The sequence below is a fragment of the Gymnoscopelus braueri genome (assembly GCF_963280865.1).
Source record: "Gymnoscopelus braueri genome assembly, chromosome: 1".
In the NCBI taxonomy this organism is placed as follows: Eukaryota; Metazoa; Chordata; class Actinopteri; order Myctophiformes; family Myctophidae; genus Gymnoscopelus; species Gymnoscopelus braueri.
Window position 1 is genome coordinate 53,443,093 of NC_137603.1, and position 25,010 is coordinate 53,468,102.

At 39.9% G+C, this 25,010-nt stretch overlaps 1 protein-coding gene across 1 annotated transcript; it reads left to right on the plus strand.

The window, feature by feature from the left end:
- Positions 1-366: 366 nt before the first annotated feature.
- LOC308081781 (large ribosomal subunit protein eL13-like) lies at positions 367-4,894 on the plus strand (the record flags this gene model as incomplete). Its single annotated transcript, XM_080423405.1, has 5 exons — positions 367-455; positions 1,311-1,452; positions 2,117-2,290; positions 3,883-3,942; positions 4,811-4,894. 5 exons carry the CDS (start codon positions 367-369, stop codon positions 4,892-4,894), a joined length of 549 nt encoding a protein of 182 aa, XP_080279531.1.
- Positions 4,895-25,010: the final 20,116 nt, after the last annotated feature.

Consider the following 25,010-nt stretch of genomic DNA (forward strand, 5'->3'; position numbering starts at 1 on the left):
CCATCTTCAACCTCACCAGGCATTCTTAAAGCTCTGCAATTCTCTAAGGAATCAACCCTAATCCTTCAATTTGTCAAGGTATTTCACAGTTGTATTTTACTTGTAGCAAAAGCATACTTTATCACCTTTATAATGATGTGATTATTGACGCTTACATTTTCAAATTAATTGCATATGTTGCCCCTGAAAGTGTGGTGTGTTATTTGCATTGCACAGCAACATTATCATGCTTGGTGTTAGAGTTGCAGTTTCAGATGAACGTGTGACATTAATGTATATTAAAATGTGCAAATATTTTCAAAAGATTTGTACACATTTATTTACTCTTTGTTTACTCTTCCAGGCACAAAGTCACAAGTGAGCAATATGGCACCCAGCCGTAATAATATGATCCTGAACCCCCACAACAAGGAGGTGCGATCCTTGTTCAACGGGCCAGCCAGGAAGGACCGCAGGTGGGTAACAGGGCTGTTGTTAAGACTGTTTGCTAGTGTGTGTGGTGTTTGGAAAGACACACAATTACATTTCTTAATTTTTAAAGTACTGAAACGTTAAATTGAGACTTGTAATTTGTATCTGATTGTTTGAAAATGTCTAGACCGGTGGTTCTCAAACTTGTACATTTCAAGGACTCCCCTTAACTCTGACAGTTATTTTCTGATGACTGTCTACTCTAATGATCCATTACAAATCAGAACTGTCATAGGCCTGCTTTTTAGGAGCAGATTAAGTCTGCTTTAATCTTGGTTTTCACAGCTATACAAAGAGGGACAAACCGTTAGCTAGCTAAGCTACTAGTTACACTTACTAAAAAGTAAGGGGATAGTTTATACACTAAAAGCTCTTAAACTACATGTTACGACATTGATTTTGATAAGGTATGCGACTGTGTAAAAGCTATAAATGAATAGAGATGGACAATTATCTTTGATGTGATGGACAAACTGCACTCAAAACTCATCTGTTGTGCTGTAATATGTTGACCTGCCACTGAAAATGTAACTATGTAGCTTTTGTGAAGTTACCCAGCTACATGGTAAAAAAGATATAGCTTAACTACGTGAAAGCCACTTGTGAAAGTACTGAAGTGAGCTGATGACTACACATCAAAAGCAACATAATGTAATAAAGAGATATGCTACTGCCCAACATTGGCTAGCTGTTACTATGAGGTCATTTCGCTTGACACAGTTGGGAAAATGCCAGGGTACAGAATGAATCCTATTGGTGTCGTAGAATTAGTAGTTTGTCTGTTGTAAAGAAAATTACTTCGTATTTGTGGGCTTATTATGAGATGTCTTGTTTCACAGGCGAGCGGCCCGTGAGGCTAAGGCCCGTCGCATAGCTCCACGTCCTGCAGCCGGACTCCTGAGGCCAGTGGTTAGGTGTCCCACCATCAGATACAACCAAGAGGTCCGTCATGGCCGTGGCTTCTCTCTGGAGGAGCTCAAGGTAATGAGAACTTGATATCTTTATAAATAGATGGAGTTAATTTGAAGGCATGAAGAACTTAACTTTACAAATTACAAGTTTTTATTTATTTATCTCATGGCCATCCCAGTCCATGAGTATGAATCTTGGTCTGTTCCAGTCCCCAGTTAAGTCCATGTTTTGACCTGATATAAAGTGTACATCTATGTAAATGGGTGTATGAATGAACTATTAAACTCAGAATTACACAATATTTAATTTTTAGTACTGAAACATTAAATTGAGATTTTGTATTTGATTGTTTGAAAATGTCTAGAGATTTAATCTCTTTACATCGGAGATGTAACCTTCAAAAGGATCCTGAGATGACTTAAGTATATTTAACTAAATATATATTACTTCTGTGACTTGGACATGTTCCGTTCTCTCCCATACATTGAATAGCACATATCTGTAGCATAATAGTCTGGTGTCTTTATTTTGAAGTCGTGTTTTACCTATTGCAGCAGTCAGATGATGACAATTCTCCGGAATCTCTGTACTTCCTTGATAAATACCGTGAACTCCTTTTCTGATGACTGTCTGCTTAATTTTGGTTTTCACAATTACACGAAGAGGGACCAGAACATAACCATTATGTTGTGGGTTTATTTTCTAAAAGTCAATGTGCCGTTTGTTCCTGCAGGAAGCTGGCATCAACAAAAAAGTAGCACGTACAGTAGGCATCGCAGTTGACCACCGCCGTCGAAACAAATCCGAAGAGGGGCTGCTGGCCAATGTAAGACGCCTGAAGTCTTACATGGGCAAACTCCTCCTGTTCCCCTGGAATCCTGATAAACCCAAGAAGGGCGACAGCACTGTAAGTGTGTGTTTAAAATATGTTTGCTTACTGGGACAACAGGAGCTCCCACTTAAATGTTTTTGTTTTGGGATCAGTTTTGTGTGGACTTGAAGATTAGGTGAATTAAATCCACACTACCAAGTTACCACAGCCTGTTGAATGACAATCCATGTAAATCACTGCATTGTGCTTAGACAGACCATGGCCTTACTCTGATAAGCTGGAATTAACATTGTAATTACTGTAGTCAAGTGTTCATGCGTGGAGCAAGTATAAAGGGATGTGTAATTGAGACATATTGACATATTGGTGACATAATGTAGTCACACCTAGCCAACATATGCTCGAAAGCAAGTGTTTGCATACTGGTAATCTGCTTAGAAGAACTGCTTGTCAAACCACAAATAGTAGAAACACTGTAGCCTGGTTCCAGCCGAATCTGCCTTTGCAAAATCGCATCGCACTTTAGCCCTCGGCAGATTAGGTCTGGCCCCCCTCCATAGAGATTCCACTTCTCTCCCTCCGCAGTGGTGTAGAGCCAACCAGGGCCCAGTATCCAAATGTGGGCGGGCTTATCACCTTATTTGGAGCAATGACGTACAAGGAAGCACTGCTCTGATTAGTTCGTGAACAAGGAAGCACTGCTCTGATTGGTTTAGGTCTAACCAATAGAGTCCGTTTGGATCTTTTTGTAACCGCCCCTTGGAAAAAAATCTATCGTTGATAGGGACCACCAGACTAATATCCACGCAGTGTGTCGTGTGATATTGTCTGGCCACGCGAGGCTAGAAACACTGTGGAACAGGATGCTCAGCATAGCAGGCTCTGTAATCTGTAAAGAGCGTGATTAGGTGGTACTCTGCTACAACCATTTTAATTAAGTATAGCCCACATGATGCTGAATGTATCAAACAGTATGCATGTTAAACAATTGAATCAGTCACAAAATGGTGCATTTGGTAAATGGTGCATTTATATAGCACCTTATCAAAAGCCCTACATTTTTTAAATGTACATTACATTCACACGCCAACGGAGAAGGAAACCATGCAAGACACCAACGTGCTCATCGGTTGTAGTTGGGGGTTGAGTGTCTTGCTCAAGGACACTTACACAAAGCCAGCAGCCCTGACCCCCATTAAAACCACCTTTCAACCTTACAGATTTCCTGAACTTCATGAACTGCTATATAAATTCCCTTATAAATAAACTGGCTATACAGGCAGTGCAACTTAAACAAATGTCTACCCTTTTAATGTTACGTTTAAGCTGACAAAGAGACCAATTAGTTGGTAGTGTCATCATGACTCAATAACACCTTCAAATAAAAATGTTTTTAATGCCCTGTGACTATCAACATGTAAGTTAAATGTACAATGTACCTTCAACGGCATCTCCCGTTGTGTGCCCCATGTGTATCAGATTTATTTGATTATTATTGTGATTCATAAAGTGCAGTCAAGTGATGACAAATTCTCCGGAATCTCTGTACGATGATTACCATTTGAACCTATTCTGATGACTGCGAATGTTAAGTAGAGTGATAGCGACTGCTTTCGTAATCATCTGTCGTGCTGTTTCATATGTAACTTATATTTTCCCATCTCTAGGCGGCAGAACTCGCGATGGCCACACAGCTCAAGGGCACTGTTATGCCCATCAGAAGAAAGGTAGGTGTCCTTCATGTTAGGGCTGCACAATATGGAAAAAAAATCATAGCTCTGGATTTATGCCAAATATATCGATCCGATATTACCGTTCAAATTTCATATTCTATATTTTAAGTGTTGCAACATCGAAATGTATATTTTATTCAAAAAACTGCATAATAAGTCAATATCACTTTTAAGTTTAAGTGCTTTTGGATTCCCACAATTGTTATTTGATATTCTAAGTGTAGCAATAATGAAGCATTCTTCAAAAAACAGAATAGCTATATCAAGTCAGTATCTCTCTAAACTTTAAGTCTCCTATAAGTAAGTGGCTTCACACTTGTTATTTGATATTTTAAGTGTTTCAACAATGAAAACTAAGCATTCTTAGAAGACGCTTACTTTCCTAGGACAGGCGCTCTTATTTTGAAGGTCGACCGCCCAGAAGTCAAATATTTACTCTTGTTTGACTTGACACATCGCTACTAGCGCTGGCTTGACAAACATGCTAAGTTAAAGTCACGGCAAATCACTGAGTTAAATAAAACGAACGTCAATCCGACAATCAGTCATAGTCAGTCAAGCTTTTCATACAGAAGGCTTTAGGCAGCTTGAAAGGCGAGTGCAGGTCTAGCCCTATGAAGCAGCTGGTAGGAGCAGTCTGACACACGCATGTATGCTCGTCACACACACCCGTCCCAGAGTTGAGCTTGCTTTCAACAAGTTGAAAACATATGATCCAAAATAAGCTGCAGTGTGTACGCAACACATCTTGCGTTTACATTTCATGTCAGCTTACTGAATAAAATTGATAGATGGTGTATATGTTGTGCCACATGATGCTCTGGTTCTTATTGGTGAACTCCTTGTTTCCCCTCTACTACAGGTACACAAGAGGGAGAAGGCCCGCTATATCACTCAGGAGGAGAAGGATTTCAGGTCTCCCACTAAACGCTGGTCACAATTCTAACTGCATAACATGTAGCATACATTCTGCATTCTGCTTACGCTGCTACTATACGGACGATCAGTACAATCAGTGTTGTTAATTCAACGGAGTTTTATTAGCAGTTGCGTCATACAGCATGTTTCAACAACGTAACGACGTAAGTGGTGAACCGGAAGTACTACTGTTCACAGGTCAGTGGTAGTATAGACTGAGGTAGCATAGAGCAACAGCACCATCCATTGGTAACATTAAAGTATTACAACACTCCCACTTAATCTTACAATGGGATTAAAACCCTTTAAATAATATTACAGAGCCGTGCTCTCTTTTACAAAAAATGTCAAGAAATATCAATCTCAATATATCAACAATACAAGACTTCTCACTTTTTCTTTTTTTTTTAAAAACTTGTTTTTACATAGCTTTTACTGGAACTCTTTTACACAATGTTTTCTCTTTTTTCCTTTTTACATTGGTTTCACTGGAACTCTTTTTCTATTCTAATGTATTCAGAGTCAGACTTGCTTTGATCAGGCAGCGTTCGGCGTACACCTGTCAAGCACAAATAACCACTCCACTTAAACAGGGAAAAGTCCAATCTCTCCCCTGAGGTATTCAAACTTCTGTTTGGTCAGTGGCTTGGTAAAGATGTCCGCTTTCATGTCATTCGTTGGACAATATTGCAGTTCTATTTGTCCATTCTGCACACATTCACGGATGTAGTGGTAGCGAATGTCTATGTGTTTAGTCCTGGAGTGGTTCACAGGATTCTTTGCGATTGCGATGGCTCCTTGGTTGTCTTCCAGGATCACTGTGGACCTAGCCTCCACTCCGAGATCACGCAGTAATCGTCTCAGCCAGATACCTTCTTGAGCAGCTTGACTGAGTGCAATGTACTCCGCTTCTGCTGTTGAAAGTGCAACTGTTGCTTGTTTCTTGCTGAGCCAGCTTACAGCTCCTCCACTCAGTAGAAATATGTTGCCTGTTGTTGAGCGGCGGTCATCCTGATCACCAGCCCAGTCAGCATCTGAGAATCCGATCAATGCTCCAGAGTCTGACTGCTCATACTTGAGAGCAAGGTTCACTGTCCCTTTCAAGTATCGCAGTATCCTCTTCACAGCAGTCAGATGTGCAGCATCAGGATTTGAGTTGAACTTTGACACAGCACTCACTGCTTGAGCTATGTCTGGTCGTGTGGCCATTGCAGCATACAGCAGACTTCCTACCATTGACTGATAGGTATGTTGGTGCACTGGCTTACTGACACCATCACTTTTGATCAATTTGACATTGGCATCAGCAGGAGTTGCTTTAGGATTTGCATTATCCATTCCATATTTCTGAAGTATGGCTTCAATGTAAAGCTTCTGATGAAGCAAGACACATTTCTTTTCTTTATCTTGGATCACAGAGATGCCCAGAATATAGGAGAGCTCACCCATGTCTTTCATCTTGTAGCGCTCCTTGAGAGCCATTTTGAGCTCGTTCATGCTCTCAGTTGACTCTGTTATCAGAATGAGATCATCCACGTAAACTGCGAGTATCTCAAGCTCTTGTCTTGATCTCACAAACACACAGGGGTCTGATGTGCTCTGTTTGAATCCAATCTCCATCATGAACTCTGTGAAAGCCTTGCTCCAGCAGCGAGGTGACTGTTTCAGTCCATAGATAGATTTGTTCAGTTTGCACACCAGGTGTTCCTGCCCTGGTTTTATGTAGCCCTCTGGCTGCTCCATGTAGATTTCTTCTTCCAAGTGTCCATTAAGGAATGCAGTTACAACATCCATCTGGTGCACATGTAGATTGTTTTGAATAGCAAAGGACAGTAATGTACGAACAGAGCTGAATCGTACTACTGGTGAAAACGTTTCATCATAGTCAGCACCATACAACTGCGAGTAGCCTTTGGCAACGAGCCTGCACTTGTATCTCTCCACTCGACCATCACTATGACGCTTGACTTTGAACACCCATCTTGATCCTACTGCCTTTCTGTCTCTGGGTAAATCCATTAAATCCCAAGTCTCATTTTCCAGCAGCGACTCATATTCCAAATCAGCTGCCTCCTGCCAGTCCTTTGCATTAGGACTCAGCATTGCCTCTTTCAGTGTGATTGGTTCTGTCACACGACACATATTTGCATGATGATCAACAGTCACTGTATCAGCAAACTCATCATATCCATATCTCCTTGGAGCATTTCTGATTCTGCCACTTGTTCTGACAGTGCTCTCGACAGTGTCCTCATCATCTTGTGTTACACTCTCATCTGTTTTAATGAGTATCTCGTTCTCTGAGCAGGGTATTTTCGCTTCCTGTTTCAAGTTGAAGTTTGATTCATCAAAGATGACATCACGACGGATTAGAATCCTCCTTTTCCCTTCATCATACAGGCGATAGCCCTTGGCATTGTTTGCATATCCCACGAAACGAAGCTTCACTGCCTTTTTGTCCAGTTTCCTTCTCTCTTCATCTGGGATATGTGCGTAAGCAACACAGCCAAACACCTTCATGTGACTCATGTCAGGTTTTTTACCACACCATCTTTCGTAGGGTGTCTCTTCCTTCAGGACAGATGTGGGCAGCCTGTTCTGTATGTAAGCTGCGGTGGCTACAGCCTCTGCCCAGAACATCTGCGGCAACTTAGCATGTGACAGCATGCTCCTTGCTGCTTCAACTAATGTCCTATTTTTTCTTTCTGCCACACCATTTTGCTGTGGTGAGTGAGGTACAGTCATTTCATGGTGGATGCCTTGAGCCTTCAAATATTCTTGAAACTCCTTTGATGTGTACTCACCACCATTGTCTGTTCTCAGCCTCACGACGCTCAGCCCACATTCATTTGAGAATGTTTTCTCAAATTCCTTGAATTTGCTTAGCACTTCATTCTTCTTAGGTTTATTTTTCAAGCTTGGACAGTCACGTTTAATATGGCCTTCTTTCCCACATTTGTAACATCTCCACGTGCTTGGTCTTTCTACTCCCACTGTCCTGGAGTTATCCTGCACATTTCCCCGAAATTGTGATGACATGGCTGATGCACCACCTGACGTAGCACCACTGGAGTTATCATTAGCATTCACTCGCTTTTGCTCTTCATTTATTAATGCTTGTTGAACAAACTTCAGTGTCAGGTTTTCAATTTTTGTTTCTAGTGCAGTGACAATTGTAGCATAACTTGGTGGCAAACTGCCTAGCAGTGTTACAATTTGGTCTTCCTCTTCAATTACAGCTCCTATTGCTGATAGCTGATCAGTTAGCTCCTTCATTCGTTTTAAATGCTCAGTTAAACGATCTCCTTCCTTCATTTCACATCTGAAATATCTTTTCTTCAGGAACAGTTTATTTGCCAAAGTGTCTCTCTCAACATGGCCTTTCAGCGTGGTCCACGCCTCTTTGGGAGTCTGGCAGCTTGTTATCAGGTACAACTGGGGTGTACTTACATTCAGCACTAACATAGAGAATGCCTTCTCTCTCCGTTTAGTGTGCTCAGCCTGTGCTGCTGCGTTAGCATCTGCAGCTAGCGTATCCGTCTCCATTAGCATACCCCATAGTCCTTTAGCTTTTAGCAAATGTTCCATTTGAAACTTCCATGTTGCCCAGTTCTCTGGTCCGCTCAGCCTGTCTATAAACAGCTTATCATCCATTGTGAAATCCCACAATACTGTTTATCACACACTCCGTGTATCACAGCTTTTAGCGACGATCTGGGCCCATAACCTGTTGTTAATTCAACGGAGTTTTATTAGCAATTGCGTCATACAGCATGTTTCAACAACGTAACAACGTAAGTGGTGAACCGGAAGTACTACTGTTCACAGGTCAGTGGTAGTATAGACTGAGGTAGCATAGAGCAACAGCACCATCCATTGGTAACATTAAAGTATTACAACAATCAGAAAATCAAATCGGAGGGAAAGCTATCTATTATTCATTTCAACTGCAGAAGTTTATATGCCAACTTTAAGAACATTAAGAACTACCTACTAACTTTTGCACAGCCATTCAATATAATCGCAATAACGGAAACTTGGTTAAGTGTTGAAAAAGGAATAGACTTTGAATTGGATGGATATGAATTCACTTACATCAACAGACAAATCAATGGCTATGGAGGAGTTGCTATATATGTTGAAAAATCTTTAAATTTTAGGATTATTGATGGAATGACAACTGTGGTTGATAATCTACTGGAATGTCTAACAATTGAAATCTGCAAGGAAAAAAACAAATGTAATCATTAGCTGTGTGTATATATAGGGCACCAGATTCCAGCATAGATATGTTCAGTGAGTGGATGGAAAGTATGTTCTCAAAAATAATTAACAAAACTATGTTCTTATGTGGTGACTGGAATATTGACATTTTAAATCCCTGTAATCATAATAGTACTAATGTATTTATAGATTTAATGTATAGCATGAGCCTATTTCCAAAAATCACCAGACCCAGCAGACTTACATCCCATAGTGCAACTCTTATTGATAATATATTTACTAACGATGTAGAAAATAACGCAATGAGTGGATTACTGATCAATGACATCAGTGACCATCTACCAGTGTTTATTGTGTATGATAAAAATTACGGGAAAAAGATTGATAGACAAATTGAATATAAACGAAGATCAGAGGAATCCATAAACTTGTTAAAAAATCTATTATTGGGGCAGAACTGGGATGAATTATACTGTGAAAAAGACGTTGATACTGCATATGAGTCGTTTCTAAAAATATTTAGTTCATTATATGACAAACATTGTCCAATTAAAAAATATTGTAGAAAATTAAATTTTAGTAACTGTCCATGGATTACAAAAGGACTTCAAAATGCCGTTGGCATTGGCAAGACAGAAAATGTCTGCTTTAATCTTGGTTTTCACAACTATACAATGAGGGACAAACTGTTATCTAGCTAAGCCACTAGAGTTACACTTACTAAAAAGTAAGGGGATAGTTGATACACTAAAAGCTCTTAAACTACATGTTACATTGATTTTGATAAAATATGCGACTGTGTAAAAGCTATAAATGAATAGAGATGGACAATTATCTTTGATGTGATGGACAAACTGCACTCAAAACTCATCTGTTGTGCTGTAATATTTTGACCTGCCACTGAAAATGTAACTATGTAGCTTTTGTGAAGTTACCCAGCTACATGGTAAAAAAGATATACGGTAGCTTAACTACGTGAAAGCCACTTGTGAAAGTACTGAAGTGAGCTGATGACTACACATCAAAAGCAACATAATGTAATAATAATAATAAACTTTATTTGTATAGCACCTTTCATGACATGAAATGCAGCTCAAAGTGCTTTACAGAGCAAGAATACAATTACAGTTGCAACCAATTTAACAATAAAGCAAAACATAAAATAAAAGCAAAAGCATAAAACATTAAAATATGCAATACAGAAAAATCAACCAAAGAATCAGCTAAAAGTAAGAGTGAAGAAATAGGTCTTGAGCTGTGCTTTAAAGCTATCGACAGAGGCTGCCTGTCTTAGGTGTAATGGGAGTTTATTCCACACTGTCGGTCCGTAAAAGCAGAATGCTGCTTCACCGTATTTTTTATATGTCATTGTAGGCACCTCGAGCAGGTCAGCACTTGAAGACCTGAGGGGCCGGTTTGGAACATATCTCTCTAGGCAGTCATAGAGGTAGGAAGATGCCAGACCATTTAGAGCTTTATAAACTATTAAAATAATTTTAAAATCAATCCTAAAAACAACCGGGAGCCAGTGTAGTGACGCTAGAACTGGAGTGATATGTTCTCTCATCCTAGTTTTTGTTAAAATTCTGGCTGCCGCATTTTGAACAAGTTGTAATCTGTCAGTTGTTTTCTTTGGCAGGCCAGAGTAGAGTGCGTTGCAGTAATCAAGCCGAGAGAAAACAAAAGCGTGGATCAACGTTTTTGCATCGTCTAACGACAGATAGTCTCTAATTCGCGCAATATTTCTAAGATGAAAGAAAGCAATCTTGGTGACATGATTAATGTGTGTATTAAAATTCAATTCAGAATCGATAATAACCCCCAGGTTCTTTACTGTGGTGTTACTTTCTACAGCCAGGTTACCAAGTCTACTTATTATTGATTCTCTCTGCTCACTGGAGCCAATTATGAGAACTTCTGTTTTATCCTCATTTAGCTTAAGAAAGTTCTCACTCATCCAGCATTTTATACTGGACAGACAGGTCAACAATGGGTCTAGAGCACAGGGGTCGTCTGGAGCTACCGAAAGATACAGCTGGTTATCATCAGCATAGAAATGGAAGTTCCCAGAATAAGGGACCCAGAATTGAGCCCTGTGGAATACCAGAACAGATGTCGTGTTTGTCTGAGTCAAAGTTAGCCAGACTGACAAAATAGCTTCTGCCTGTTAGGTAAGAGTGAAACCAAGACAAGGCTGTGCCTGACAGACCAATCCAGTACTCCATGCGTTGTAGTAGAATTGTGTGATCAATCGTATCAAAAGCAGCGGTTAAATCAAGGAGTAGGAGAACGGATACATTTTTGTCGTCAGCGGACACCCTAAGATCATTAATTACTAAAGAGATATGCTACTGCCCAACATTGGCTAGCTGTTACTAGGGGCGGCCATAGCTCAGTTAGTGAGCCCGCCTAGGGAGCCAGAGGCCAATTTTAAGTACTGAAACATAAAATGAGATTTTGTATTTGGTTGTTTGAAAATGTCTAGACATTTAATCTCTTTACATCGGAGATGTAACCTTCAAAAGGATCCCGAGATGACTTAAGTATATTTAACTAAATATGTATTACTTCTGTGACTTGGACATGTTCCGTTCTCTCCCATACATTGAATAGCACATATCTGTAGCATAATAGTCTGGTGTCTTTATTTTTTATAAGTCGTGTTTTACCTATTGCAGCAGTCAGATGATGACAATTCTCCGGAATCTCTGTACTTCCTTGATAAATACCGTGAACTCCTTTTCTGATGACTGTCTGCTCTAATGATCCATTACAAATCAGAAGTGTTAGGCTCATGGGCCTGCTCCTTAGAAGCAGATCAAGTCTGCTTTAATTTTGGTTTTCACAATTACACAAAGAGGGACATAACACAACACCATTATGTTGTGGGTTTATTTTCTAAAATGTCAATGTGCCGTTTGTTCCTGCAGGCAGCTGGCATTACCAAAAAAGTAGTCCGTACCAAAGGCATCGCAGTTGACCACTGCCGTCGCAACAAGTCCACAGAGGGTCTGCAGGCCAATGTAAAACGCCTGAAGGAGACAAGGAGTACATGTCCAAACTCCTCTTGTTCCCCCTGAATCCTGATAAACCCAAGGAGGGCGACAGCACTGTAAGTGTGTGTTTAAAATATGTTTGCTTACTGGGACAACAGGAGCTCCCACTTAAATGTTTTTGTTTTGGGATCAGTTGTGTGTGGACTTGAAGATTAGGTGAATTAAATCCACACCACGTTTACACCACCACGTTACCACAGCCTGTTGAATGACAATCCATGTAAATCACTGCATTGTGCTTAGACAGACCATGGCCTTACTCTGATAAGCTGGCATTAACATTGTAATTACTGTAGTGTAAGTGTTCATGTGTGGAGCAAAGTACTTTTTTTTGTTAAGTATAAAGGGATGTGTAATTGAGACATTGACATATTGGTGACATAATGTAGTCACACCTAGCCAACATATGCTCGAAAGCAAGTGTTTGCATACTGGTAATCTGCTTAGAAGAAGGCCAGTGGTTAGGTGTCCCACCATCAGATACAACCAAGAGTTAGGTCAAGGCCGTGGCTTCTCTCTGGAGGAGCTCAAGGTAATGAGAACTTGATATCTTTATAAATAAATGGAGTTAATTTGAAGGCATGAAGAACTTAACTTTACAAATTACAAGTTTTTATTTATTTATCTCATGGCCATCCCAGTCCATGAGTATGAATCTTGGTCTGTTCCAGTCCCCAGTTAAGTCCATGTTTTGACCTGATATAAAGTGTACATCTATGTAAATGGGTGTATGAATGAACTATCAAACTCAGAATTACACAATATTTAATTTTAAGTACTGAAACATTAAATTGAGATTTTGTATTTGATTGTTTGAAAATGTCTAGAGATTTAATCTCTTTACATCGGAGATGTAACCTTCAAAAGGATCCTGAGATGACTTAAGTATATTTAACTAAATATATATATTACTTCTGTGACTTGGACATGTTCCGTTCTCTCCCATACATTGAATAGCACATATCTGTAGCATAATAGTCTGGTGTCTTTATTTTGAAGTCGTGTTTTACCTATTGCAGCAGTCAGATGATGACAATTCTCCGGAATCTCTGTACTTCCTTGATAAATACCGTGAACTCCTTTTCTGATGACTGTCTGCTTAATTTTGGTTTTCACAATTACACGAAGAGGGACCAGAACATAACCATTATGTTGTGGGTTTATTTTCTAAAAGTCAATGTGCCGTTTGTTCCTGCAGGAAGCTGGCATCAACAAAAAAGTAGCACGTACAGTAGGCATCGCAGTTGACCACCGCCGTCGAAACAAATCCGAAGAGGGGCTGCTGGCCAATGTAAGACGCCTGAAGTCTTACATGGGCAAACTCCTCCTGTTCCCCTGGAATCCTGATAAACCCAAGAAGGGCGACAGCACTGTAAGTGTGTGTTTAAAATATGTTTGCTTACTGGGACAACAGGAGCTCCCACTTAAATGTTTTTGTTTTGGGATCAGTTTTGTGTGGACTTGAAGATTAGGTGAATTAAATCCACACTACCAAGTTACCACAGCCTGTTGAATGACAATCCATGTAAATCACTGCATTGTGCTTAGACAGACCATGGCCTTACTCTGATAAACTGGAATTAACATTGTAATTACTGTAGTCAAGTGTTCATGCGTGGAGCAAGTATAAAGGGATGTGTAATTGAGACATATTGACATATTGGTGACATAATGTAGTCACACCTAGCCAACATATGCTCGAAAGCAAGTGTTTGCATACTGGTAATCTGCTTAGAAGAACTGCTTGTCAAACCAAATAGTAGAAACACTGTGGAACAGGATGCTCAGCATAGCAGGCTCTGTAATTTAAAATAGCGTGATTAGGTGGTACTCTGCTACAACCATTTTAATTAAGTATAGCCCACATGATGCTGAACAATGTATCCAACAGTATGCATGTTTAAACAATTGAATCAGTCACAAAATGGTGCATTTACTGTATATAGCACCTTATCAAAAGCCCTAAATTTTTTAAATGTACACATTCACCTAACACATTCACACGCCAACGGAGAAGGAAACCATGCAAGACACCAACGTGCTCATCGGTTGTAGTTGGGGGTTGAGTGTCTTGCTCAAGGACACTTACACAAAGCCAGCAGGAGCCGGGGATCGAACCGTGATTCCTCCTGAGCCAGTGCTGCCCTAGCCTGAGGCTACGAGCTCAATCCATGGTCTTGAAGGGCGGACCCAAACACAGCCGCCTGGATTTGTGCGTGGCTTCCTATTGCTTCACCAATCTATGTCCCCGCCTCCCCTCCCCTCCCCCCCTCGGCCTGTGCACGGAGCACGCTGACGTCACCAAATTTAGAGCGACGCCCCTCTGCACTCTGATTGGTTAGGAGATAACAAGGTCCAAGACCATAGTTCCTGCATCGCTCCCCCAGGCTTTTTTTCTTTTGTAACAAAAAAAAAAGCCTGGGTTTCCGAGGCTAGTGCTGCCCTGACCCCCATTAAAACCACCTTTCAACCTTACAGATTTCCTCAAGTGTCATTAAACTTCATGAACTGCTATATAAATTCCCTTATAGTAAACTGGCTATACAGGCAGTGCAACTTAAACAAATGTCTACCCTTTTAATGTTATGTTTAAGCTGACAAAGCGACCAATTAGTTGGTAGTGTCATCATGACTCAATAACGCCTTAAAATAAAAATGTTTTTAATGCCCTGTGACTATCAACATGTAAGTAAGTAAAATGTACAATGTACCTTCAAAGGCATCTCCTGTTGTGTGCCCCGTGTGTATCAGATTTATTTGATTATTATTGTTATTCATAAAGTGCAGTCAAGTGATGACAAATTCTCCGGAATCTCTGTACTTAATTGATGATTACCATTTGAACCTATTCTGATGACTGCGAATGTTAAGTAGAGTGATAGCGACTGCTTTCGTAATCATCTGTCGTGCTGTTTCATATGCAACTTATATTTTCCCATCTCTAGGCGGCAGAACTCGCGATGGCCACACAGCTCAAGGGCACTGTTATGCCCATCAAAAGAAAGGTAGGTGTCCTTCATGTTAGGGCTGCACAATATGGAAAACAAATCATAGCTCTGGATTTATGCCAAATATATCGATCCGATATTACCGTTCAAATTTCATATTCTATATTTTAAGTGTTGCAACATCGAAATTTATATTTTATTCAAAAAACTGCATAATAAGTCAATATCACTTTTAAGTTTAAGTGCTTTTGGATTCCCACAATTGTTATTTGATATTCTAAGTGTAGCAATAATGAAGCATTCTTCAAAAAACAGAATAGCTATATCAAGTCAGTATCTCTAAACTTTAAGTCTCCTATAAGTGGCTTCACACTTGTTATTTGATATTCTAAGTGTTTCAACAATGAAAACTAAGCATTCTTAGAAGACGCTTACTTTCCTAGGACAGGCGCTCTTATTTTGAAGGTCGACCGCCCAGAAGTCAAATATTTACTCTCGTTTGACTTGACACATCGCTACTAGCGCTGGCTTGACAAACATGCTAAGTTAAAGTCACGGCAAATCACTGAGTTAAATAAAACGAACGTCAATCCGACAATCAGTCATAGTCAGTCAAGCTTTTCATACAGAAGGCTTTAGGCAGCTTGAAAGGCGAGTGCAGGTCTAGCCCTATGAAGCAGCTGGTAGGAGCAGTCCGACACACGCATGTATGCTTGTCACACACACCCGTCCCAGAGTTGAGCTTGCTTTCAACAAGTTGAAAACATATGATCCAAAATAAGCTGCAGTGTGTACGCAACACATCTTGCGTTTACATTTCATGTCAGCTTACTGAATAAAATTGATAGATGGTGTAAATTTTGTGCCACATGATGCTCTGGTTCTTATTGGTGAACTCCTTGTTTCCCCTCTACTACAGGTACACAAGAGGGAGAAGGCCCGCTATATCTCTCAGGAGGAGAAGGATTTCAGGTCTGCCGCCGGAGACTGGCGTCGGAAGGCGGAAGGCCCGCAGACTGGCGGCGGCGGCGAAGGTGGCGGCGAAGGCGGCGGCGAAGGCGGCGGAAGCGGAGGCGTGGGCGGAGGCCAAGAAGGCGAATGAGTCGCGGCGGCGGTGGTTGCAGAATCGGCGGCTGAAGATTTAAATTTTTCTTGGGAGAAAGTGGCGCTGGTGGTGGGGGCGGCGGCGGCGGCGGATGAGGTGGCGGATGCTTACTTTGCTTTGTAAACGGATCTGTGAATGTATATGTGGGTGTTCCATTTTTTTCTTTTCAGTTTATTTTGAAGACTTGCCAGAGTTCCCTGAATAGATGTGCTTGCTTTCTGTCCCCCACACAACTTTCCGTTAATAGCTCCACAATTATCTTCTCTTTCTCCATCTAATGGGTTCCAGTTTTACCACTGTTATGTGTGTACTATGTGTGCGTGTGTGTCATACAGTTCAAAAAGTAACTAGTAAATTACAGGTAGGGTAAGTGATATTTTTTGAGTTTTTCTTTTGTTAAAAAGGTTCAAATACTATATTCTGGTGGTAATCATTGCTACAAAGCGCAGGTCGCAGGGGTCTCTCCAGCTCTTTAGTAAACAGAATATAGTACATTTTCAGGCAGGTGACCATATCAGGGGAGAGCACCCGAAAATGCATTTTCTGTTTAGTTAAGAGCTGGAGAGACATGGAGACTCTTTTTATTGAACAAACATAGCAATGAGTACTATCAGATTATAGAGCTATTTAACTTGGTTTTAACCAAAGCAAATCACTGACTTGTTTTCAAATGGTAGTGAAGGTTTTAAGTTGTGTATGTGTTTTTTTTTTCTCAAAATGTATGTATAATGGCATAACCAGTAAAAGTATTGAAATACTCCACTCCAACTACTTCAATAAATACACAAAAACGTATATATTCATTTGTTTTGTCTGCCTATAGGATCACTACTCCTTACTCTACATGACATTGGACACTTCCTGGACAGTGGAAATATTGCCATTATAGTCTTGTCATGTCATATTGTGAAATGGCTTAGAAAAGTACAAGAGCTGCTAAATTACAAGGAGATTTATCCAAAGCTGTTTTTGAAGGTGGAAAAAAAAAGGAGGTGAGAGTGAAAACTGAGATTATGTTGTTTTATGTAACTGTTGCAGTCTATGTACATGCTTATAAAAAGAAAAGCTAATTAAAGTAAAAAAAACAAAAACTAATAAAGTTTGTTGGCCTGTGTCAGGGTTCTGAGAATAAGTCATCTATGTTTTTTGTCATTACAGGCGGTGTATTGCACTTCTCCTGCCCTCATGGAGTTTATTATGTAAACCTTTTGTTTTGGGAAGAATCTGACAGGGACCACGTTGACTAGGGATGGAGCTCGAAAACCGGGTCCATTATATACCCGGGCATGAATTTATCGAGACCCGGGTATCGATAAGCTTTGGGCTTGTCGAGCCTGTTATCGAGTGCAGCGGCCCATGACGTCATGTCTAAACTATAAAAACAAGAGGTGATCAAGAAATAAATCTAATCACCCACGCTGGCACAAACATGTCGGTCTAAAAGTGTATTGATAGCTGCAAGTTGTGCCAAACAGCGCTGCCCGGGGAAACAAGGAAGATGAATTTTATTGGCTCACTACATCACTATTTTAAGGGGTCTGTAAGCGTCCATTTGGTTCCATTTGTACACTCGGGTGGTTGCGTTGTTGGTGTTTACATGTGCGGTGCAGCGGTGAAAGTGAAACAATGGCGTTATCGAATGAAACGCTCAAAAGTTTCACTTGTCCTCTTCTACCCAAGATAGCAAGTCTCTGACAATTTTAATAATCCAATTGATAATAATCCGTTTGGGATCTCCCTGTGAATGAATAACTAGTGTTGCTTGAGCGTGTCCGTCTCCTCAGTCTATCGTTGCCAAAAATGGCAGATCTACAAGCTCACGTGGTGCGAACGGACGCAGTGTGAGCTTGGAGATCGGCTATGTTTGGTGCGTGACACCGTCGTACGATGAAGTATAAATTGCGCTTTTAAAGTGACAGTACACACATTAACCGTTTCTTCAATATTATTTTCCAAAAGTAAAATGCATTTTTTGTTTATAAAGAGTTGGAGACATGGAGATTTTATAGTAATTATTACAGTACTATTCATAATATAAAGCCATTTAACACTTATTGCACATTATATGAATGGTTGTTTTAATGATAGGCAAAAATATTTTTAACTTTTGTCATCTTCATTTAATTTTAGATAGTGGTCAGCCACAAACTCACTGTCACAACTGGCCAATAAAAAAAGATACCGGTTCTGTTCAGAATTTTTCGTCTCACGTCTTTTTTCTTAATAGAGCTAGGGCTCGATAAAAGCTCGGTTCGATAAGCAGGATCGATAAGGTGCTCATTATCAATAAAAATTAACGAGCTCCATCCCTAACGTTGACGGCTTACTCAGTTTCAGAACATTTCCGACATGTTTCATATCTGATGTGTCTGGACAAGTTGCCAGACACATGAATAATCGTAGCTGTCAAATGTAATTCGAGCAAGATGACGGCCGATTATGTCCATGGACGGCGGATAATGTGAAAGGTGCTGAAGAAAAAAAACTCAAAATACATCTGCCATGGGTCAACAATCTGCACCATAAATACCCCCTAGGACCACTACAAAAGGACAGCGATCCCTTCACAAAGGTCCACCCCATCACACAAACAAGTGATGGATATGCTCTGTATGACCGGTTCCACCAGCGAAACCATAAGAGACCAGAAGAGAAACTGAGGAGCTTAAACTTGTGCCCCGAGCTAAGGTCCAAAATCAACTCTTCTGTAGCAGAACAATTAAATCGGCAGATTGCATCATCAAGGTACTCTCTGTGAAATGAAGGAGACACATTTCAAGCACAGTCTGAGAATAATGATGGAAATGCACAACTGCCGAATTAATGAGTCATTCATCGAAAAAATTTGACGAAAGACCCTCTACCCCCTTATAGTGGGGCAGCATGGCACAATCGTCTGCAAGACTGAAGGTTGGTATGGCATTTTCAAAGATCAGTGTTTAAAACTGGAATCTGTAATAGTCTGGAAATATTGAGTTTGTAAGAAATTTAAATGTGTGTATTCCAAAGATCCAAGCACACAGTATTTAACATACTATGGCTCTGGAGGTCTTTAGGCATGTATGCTGTATTTGTTGAAATATCAGTGTCAGTGATATGTGGCTTGTAATATCTGTATTGTCAGTGAGGCCATCAAGTTATGCCAGTGTGACATCATTGCCACCCGTGACTTCCACCAACACTGTTGCTGCTGTTGTAGAAGCCAAAGAGAGCTCATTTCCAGCCAACAGGTACAGGATTTCACATTAACTCTAAATCTTTAGGGTGCACCCAACAACTGTATGCAACTCAGTTGCAGTATTAAACCAGTTCAGGTTCCAAAATTTCAAAATCAAATAAACAATCAGGACTTGAATCCAAAAATATCACACTTCACATTTACAATAACCCAGGACAATAAAACAAAACACATTCACTGACCCATACACCACTAAGTGGCTATAGAATAGTCCCAAAGACACAAAGTGTCTGAACCTTAGTGTATGTGTGTAAGTGTCCACTGTCAAGACCTGCACTGCTCCTTGCAGGGCAGAGAGTTGTATGTGTGTTGGTGCTAATTGTCCAGTACTGCACGGTTCCTCACAGGGCAGAGGGTGTGGTGAGTATGCGTGTGTCAATGTCTAGTTCTGCACTACTGGCAGGGCAGAAAAGTGTGTGTGTGTGTGTGGTTCTGTATGTGTGTATCACCGCCCAATACTGCACTGCTCCTTGCAGGGCAGTGTGTGTGTGACAATTTCCTACCACACAGGGGTCAAGGCTACGGCTCTGGGTCTGTCCAAGGAGATATCTATCACGTTCTGGGTTCTTCCAATCTTCATGGGTTAGGTTAGCTCGCCATCCTTGGTGGACCAGAGTCGGGCTGAATCAGAACAAATGTATCCAAACAAAAACACCTGACCTGCGTAAAGCAAGGCCAAAGGCATCTCTGTGTTAATATACCATAAACACAATACTGCATAAGGTTTCACTTCAAAATACTTATTGGAAATAAATACATTAAACCTTTCAAATTCACATTCATATACAGGGACGCTGGAAGTCATTTAGGCCAGGGGGGGCTGGGCTTGGCGGGGGACTCACATGTGTCCCGCGATTTCTTTCACATTTTTCACCTTTTTCAACAAATATTTGATTCCCCAAAGTTAAATACATAATTGTTTTAATATATAAGTGTGTATATAGACTTTTAAAATGATATATATTTGTTTAATTTACAAAAAAATAAAAAATCAAATCAAATTTTTTTCAAATTTTTTTCTTTCTCTTCCCCACCACCAGGGGTGCTGCAGCACCCTCAGCACCCCACTTCCCGCGTCCCTGTTCATATAATTACAATTCAATTTAACAATAGTTCAAACAAAACAAAATAAATCTTCCTCTCACCGATGGTGGTGTATTCCTTACACTCAAATTAGTAACAGCAGGGTCCAGCAAAATACCATGTGAGTGAGACACTATAAATCAAAAATGAGTGACATTGATAACACATTCTTTTGATTAAATGAAATAATACACTTAGTGCAAAACGTTTTTTAGCTAAACACAAAATGACTGTTCATTGAACAAACAGCCTAGTCACCAGCAGTGCTGGGTGTGCTGGGACTTCACTCTTAAAGGAGGAGTTCACCCAAAAAATGATTTATTTTCTATCAATTGCACACCCCATGAAGCCTTGAATACATGGATTTATTTTTATTTTTGTCGCATTCCTAAGCCAATAATTTGATGCCCGGGTGTATTTCCGGTAGGAGACACAAAGAATCTACTTTGTGTCTCCTACCGGATACATTAGCCGGTAGGAGACAGGAATCAAATTATTAGCTTAGGAAAGCGACAAAAACACAAATAAATCCATGGATTCAAGGCTTCATGGGGTGTGCAATTGATATAAAATAAGTCATTTTTTGGGTGAACTACTCCTTTAACATGTTAGCCACCTAGCAGCTAATGCATCCAAACACTGTTTGTCACTCACTCACCAAGGTTTGCAAATGAAATCAGCATCAGCACATCAGTGCTGTCTAGATGACTCAATGTTGCTTCTCACAACAGGCTAAAGTCATTAATGTTGTGCTTTGATGTACACAACTGATATTATTATTCTATATTTTCTCAAACTGACGTTTTCTGGTGCAAGAGACAAGGAGACTGTTCCCAAGCAAAAGTTTGCTGAAGTGGCTCCTCTCTGAATCTCTCACTCTGATAAACTGGAATTCGTTCCACCTGCTCTCTCTGCACACACAGGCAACAGGCCCTTTTTCAGACAGGGCGTTGTCTCTCATCTAATTGGGCCACAGCTTAATGTCAATCAAGCTGATATAATGAACTGATCTGAGGGGTTTTCAGTGTACATCGTTTACTGTAGTGAGGGAATATGACTGAATGAATTGTCACCTGATGACTTTTTAACAGTTATTTATTTATTCATATTGAAGGATGATTTAATCAATTTTACTTAGCTATTTATCAATGTATTGTAAAGGGTGATTCAGCCTATTTTAACCCATTTCTGGACCTGGGTTACACATGTAATGAACATTTTTGACCCAAAAATTACATGACCCTTACAATTTAAATATTATACAAATGTTATAAAAACGTTATGTACATAGCTACAATGTGTAAAAAGTTACTTGGCAGCTATTGAAGAGTTTTTTTTATTTTTTTCTTCAGAAAGATTAATATATTGTATAAACTGCATGTATGTGTTTCTTTATTATTTGTAGGTTCTTGACTTTCTAAAGCAGGAAATAAGAGTGTATGACTCTTTAGAGAAATACAAACTGGACGAGCGTGACATGGGAATTCTGTGGTAAAAATTTAATAAAATAAAGATTATTATATAAACAATATAATAAGCCCAAATTCATACCATTTAAAATTGTTTAAGATGTATTTGTGTACACAGAATACAATTTAAAATTGTTTAAGATCTATAGAATACTGACTCCATATGTTTTTTTAAAGAAATGTTTTCAGGAACAAGGGGGGACTTCATGGGTGAAGGGGGTGCTAGGGGGATCGGCGACCCCTTAGTTCTGACACTATGGGGGCTGGGGGCTCGCACGTGCTCCACATGCACGAGCTCCACATGCACGCGCGAGCACACACCGTCAGCCGCCCGTGAGCCGTCAATCATTAACACAACAACGCACCGTCAGGGGCGAGCCGTCTTTAACACCTTAAACAATGGCCTCAACCTGGCTGCTTTGCATAACATTAGGCTACTCGAGAAAAGCCATGGAGTGTGAAAGGGTTAATCGCTTATCAGAGGACACAAGAGCTACAAAGTTATCCCTGTCTAGCTCTGGTCCATAGCGTTAGAAGGAGTTCTCCTTAACGTTATGGTACTTTCCATTCTTTCCCCTCGCACCGCGCGCGGTAGCCCACGTTCCCGCGCAGCCTCTCGTCTGTAGTAAAAAAAAAAATACACTTTTGGTACTCACCAAAACAAAGACGGTTTAATGGAGTTGAAAGCCCATTCTACTAAGTGGGAACACTCTGAGCCCCCACCTCACGTCTAAAATACACTTTTTGGCCAGAAAATAAAATATTTCACCGGAAGGAAGAATCGGGTCAATAGGAAAATTCCATTGACCATATCTGTAGAGGGCACTGTGGAGTAACCAAAAACAGGTTTTAATTCCGGTGAAATATTTTATTTTCTGGCTAAAAAGTGTATTTTAGACGTGAGGTGGGGGCTCACAGTGTTCCCATTTAGTAAAGTAGGCTTTCAACTCCATAAAACCGTCTTTGTTTTGGTGAGTAGCAAAAGGGTATTTTTTTTTGTTTTTACTTGTTTTAAAAACCACTGTTTTGAAAGCAATGTAAGTCTTTAAAAAAAAGTAATTCAAGTAAAGACAAGTTGACTGATTATTTTAAGTAGGCCTACTTATGTGTGGGTGAATCTATGTAAAGGGCTTTTATATAAAACTAAAAGGAAAATAAAATAATTAATTAATTGAAACAAAAATAAAAACAACAAATTAACAATGCAACAAAATAATAAGAAATATAAATACATTAATAATCACATGTTGAATACAGTATTTCAACTAGCACTGAGCTGAGTGGCTATATGCACATGCCTGCGCACGCACGTGCCCACGCGCGTGCACGTTTGCGCGCACGTGCCGTGCACGTGACGTCATAAAATGAGCCCCCATGGTTCAAAAATCCACAGCTCACCACTGGGTGGAGGGTCACGTACCCACCACAGTGGAAGCAAATGGACAGTTCCAACTGTGGAATTTTTGTGTGCGCGGTAATTACATTTGTGAAGCTTTAATATGTGGTCTCAACATTGTTAAGAAACATAGTCACCAATCTGATTATGTGACTATATTATATCGTCCCAAAAAGGCAACTGAAAATGAGGTGAAAAACCTCACCGTCACCAACAAAGCCCTGTATCCAAACCAGTGTGAGATGCTCAGGCAATATCATGCCTGTGAGATGCTGAAAGTCACAAGTATTGAGGTCAGCCATATTCAATTTTGTCTTTAGAGATCAGATTTAAACACAGGGAATAACAACTTGGTAATGTGTATTTTGTTTTCCATAGAGTCTACCACCTGCGAAGGCAGAGCAACCAGAACCTGAGAGAAAAAGGAAAAGAGAAGACGAAGATGACGAAAAAAATAAAACACTTGAAGATGAAAACAACAAGTGTTTGTCCTGGAAGATGAGGGCCTGCGCCTTTCAGCGTGTATCAGACACAAGTTATTGATGAAAAAATAGAAAGCACAATCATTCTCTGATAGATGTCATGTTGTCATTACAAAGGTAGAGCATTGGCTCTACAGTTGTAAGCTTATAAAAGCATATTGGAATGAAACTGTTTTTAACCTTCTCTTAGAACACTTCACCCAAGTAAGAAGGCCAAAGTTTCTTGGATCAAGTGTGATATCTGCCGTCAGTGGATCCACTTTAAATGTGCAGGTGTGGAAGAAGGAGACTGGACCAAAAGAAAGTTCCAGTGCGGGTGTCATCATGTCTTGTAAGTATATCACACATGACACTCGACACATTCCCATAAAAAAATATAATAAGTCTTTAACTAAATAATTGCTGATTTTTAAACTGTGTTCAATGTAATATAGTTAATAATTGAAGTGATATAAAGTACTACACTCTAGCATTTTTAAGTCGTTTCTTTCAGCTACAGAGGTTAAACTTATATATTGTATTTAAAGGTAAAGAACTGCAACGTTTGATGTGCATTATACCTATATGTTGGCACAGAAACATACAGTATCTGCTGTAATACAAATAATACCTGGATTCCTAGTAAATACTTTTCAAAAATTGCAGGAATTTACAAGTGCTGCAATCCACTCATACGGACAGCATTCTAACTGACAAAGAGATACAGGTATTGCTGGCAATCTTTACAATTTCACAAATGTTTGCATTTGGTTCATAAACACAAATGACTTACATACTTTAAATGACATGTTTTTTTGAATTATATGATATTTTATATTCACAGAATGTGGAGAAACATCTTCTGAATGGCAACATATTGTCAAACAGAATGTATCTCTTACAAAGCAAAGACTATGATCCATCCCTGAAATCATACTATGATGACCACCTGTCTGTGCTCAGCAAGACACAGGTAAATTTGTTATGCGTATTTAATCCAATCCTATACAAATGTTTTAATTTTAAGGTGTCCAGAAGTACAAAATGGATACAATTACACAATCAAGTAAATTCTTACTGTTGACATCAATATTGCAGACAACACAACTCCTGGAAAGACTGCAAAGAATTCCTAAACTGGGGGAAAAACAGCCTGCTGATAAG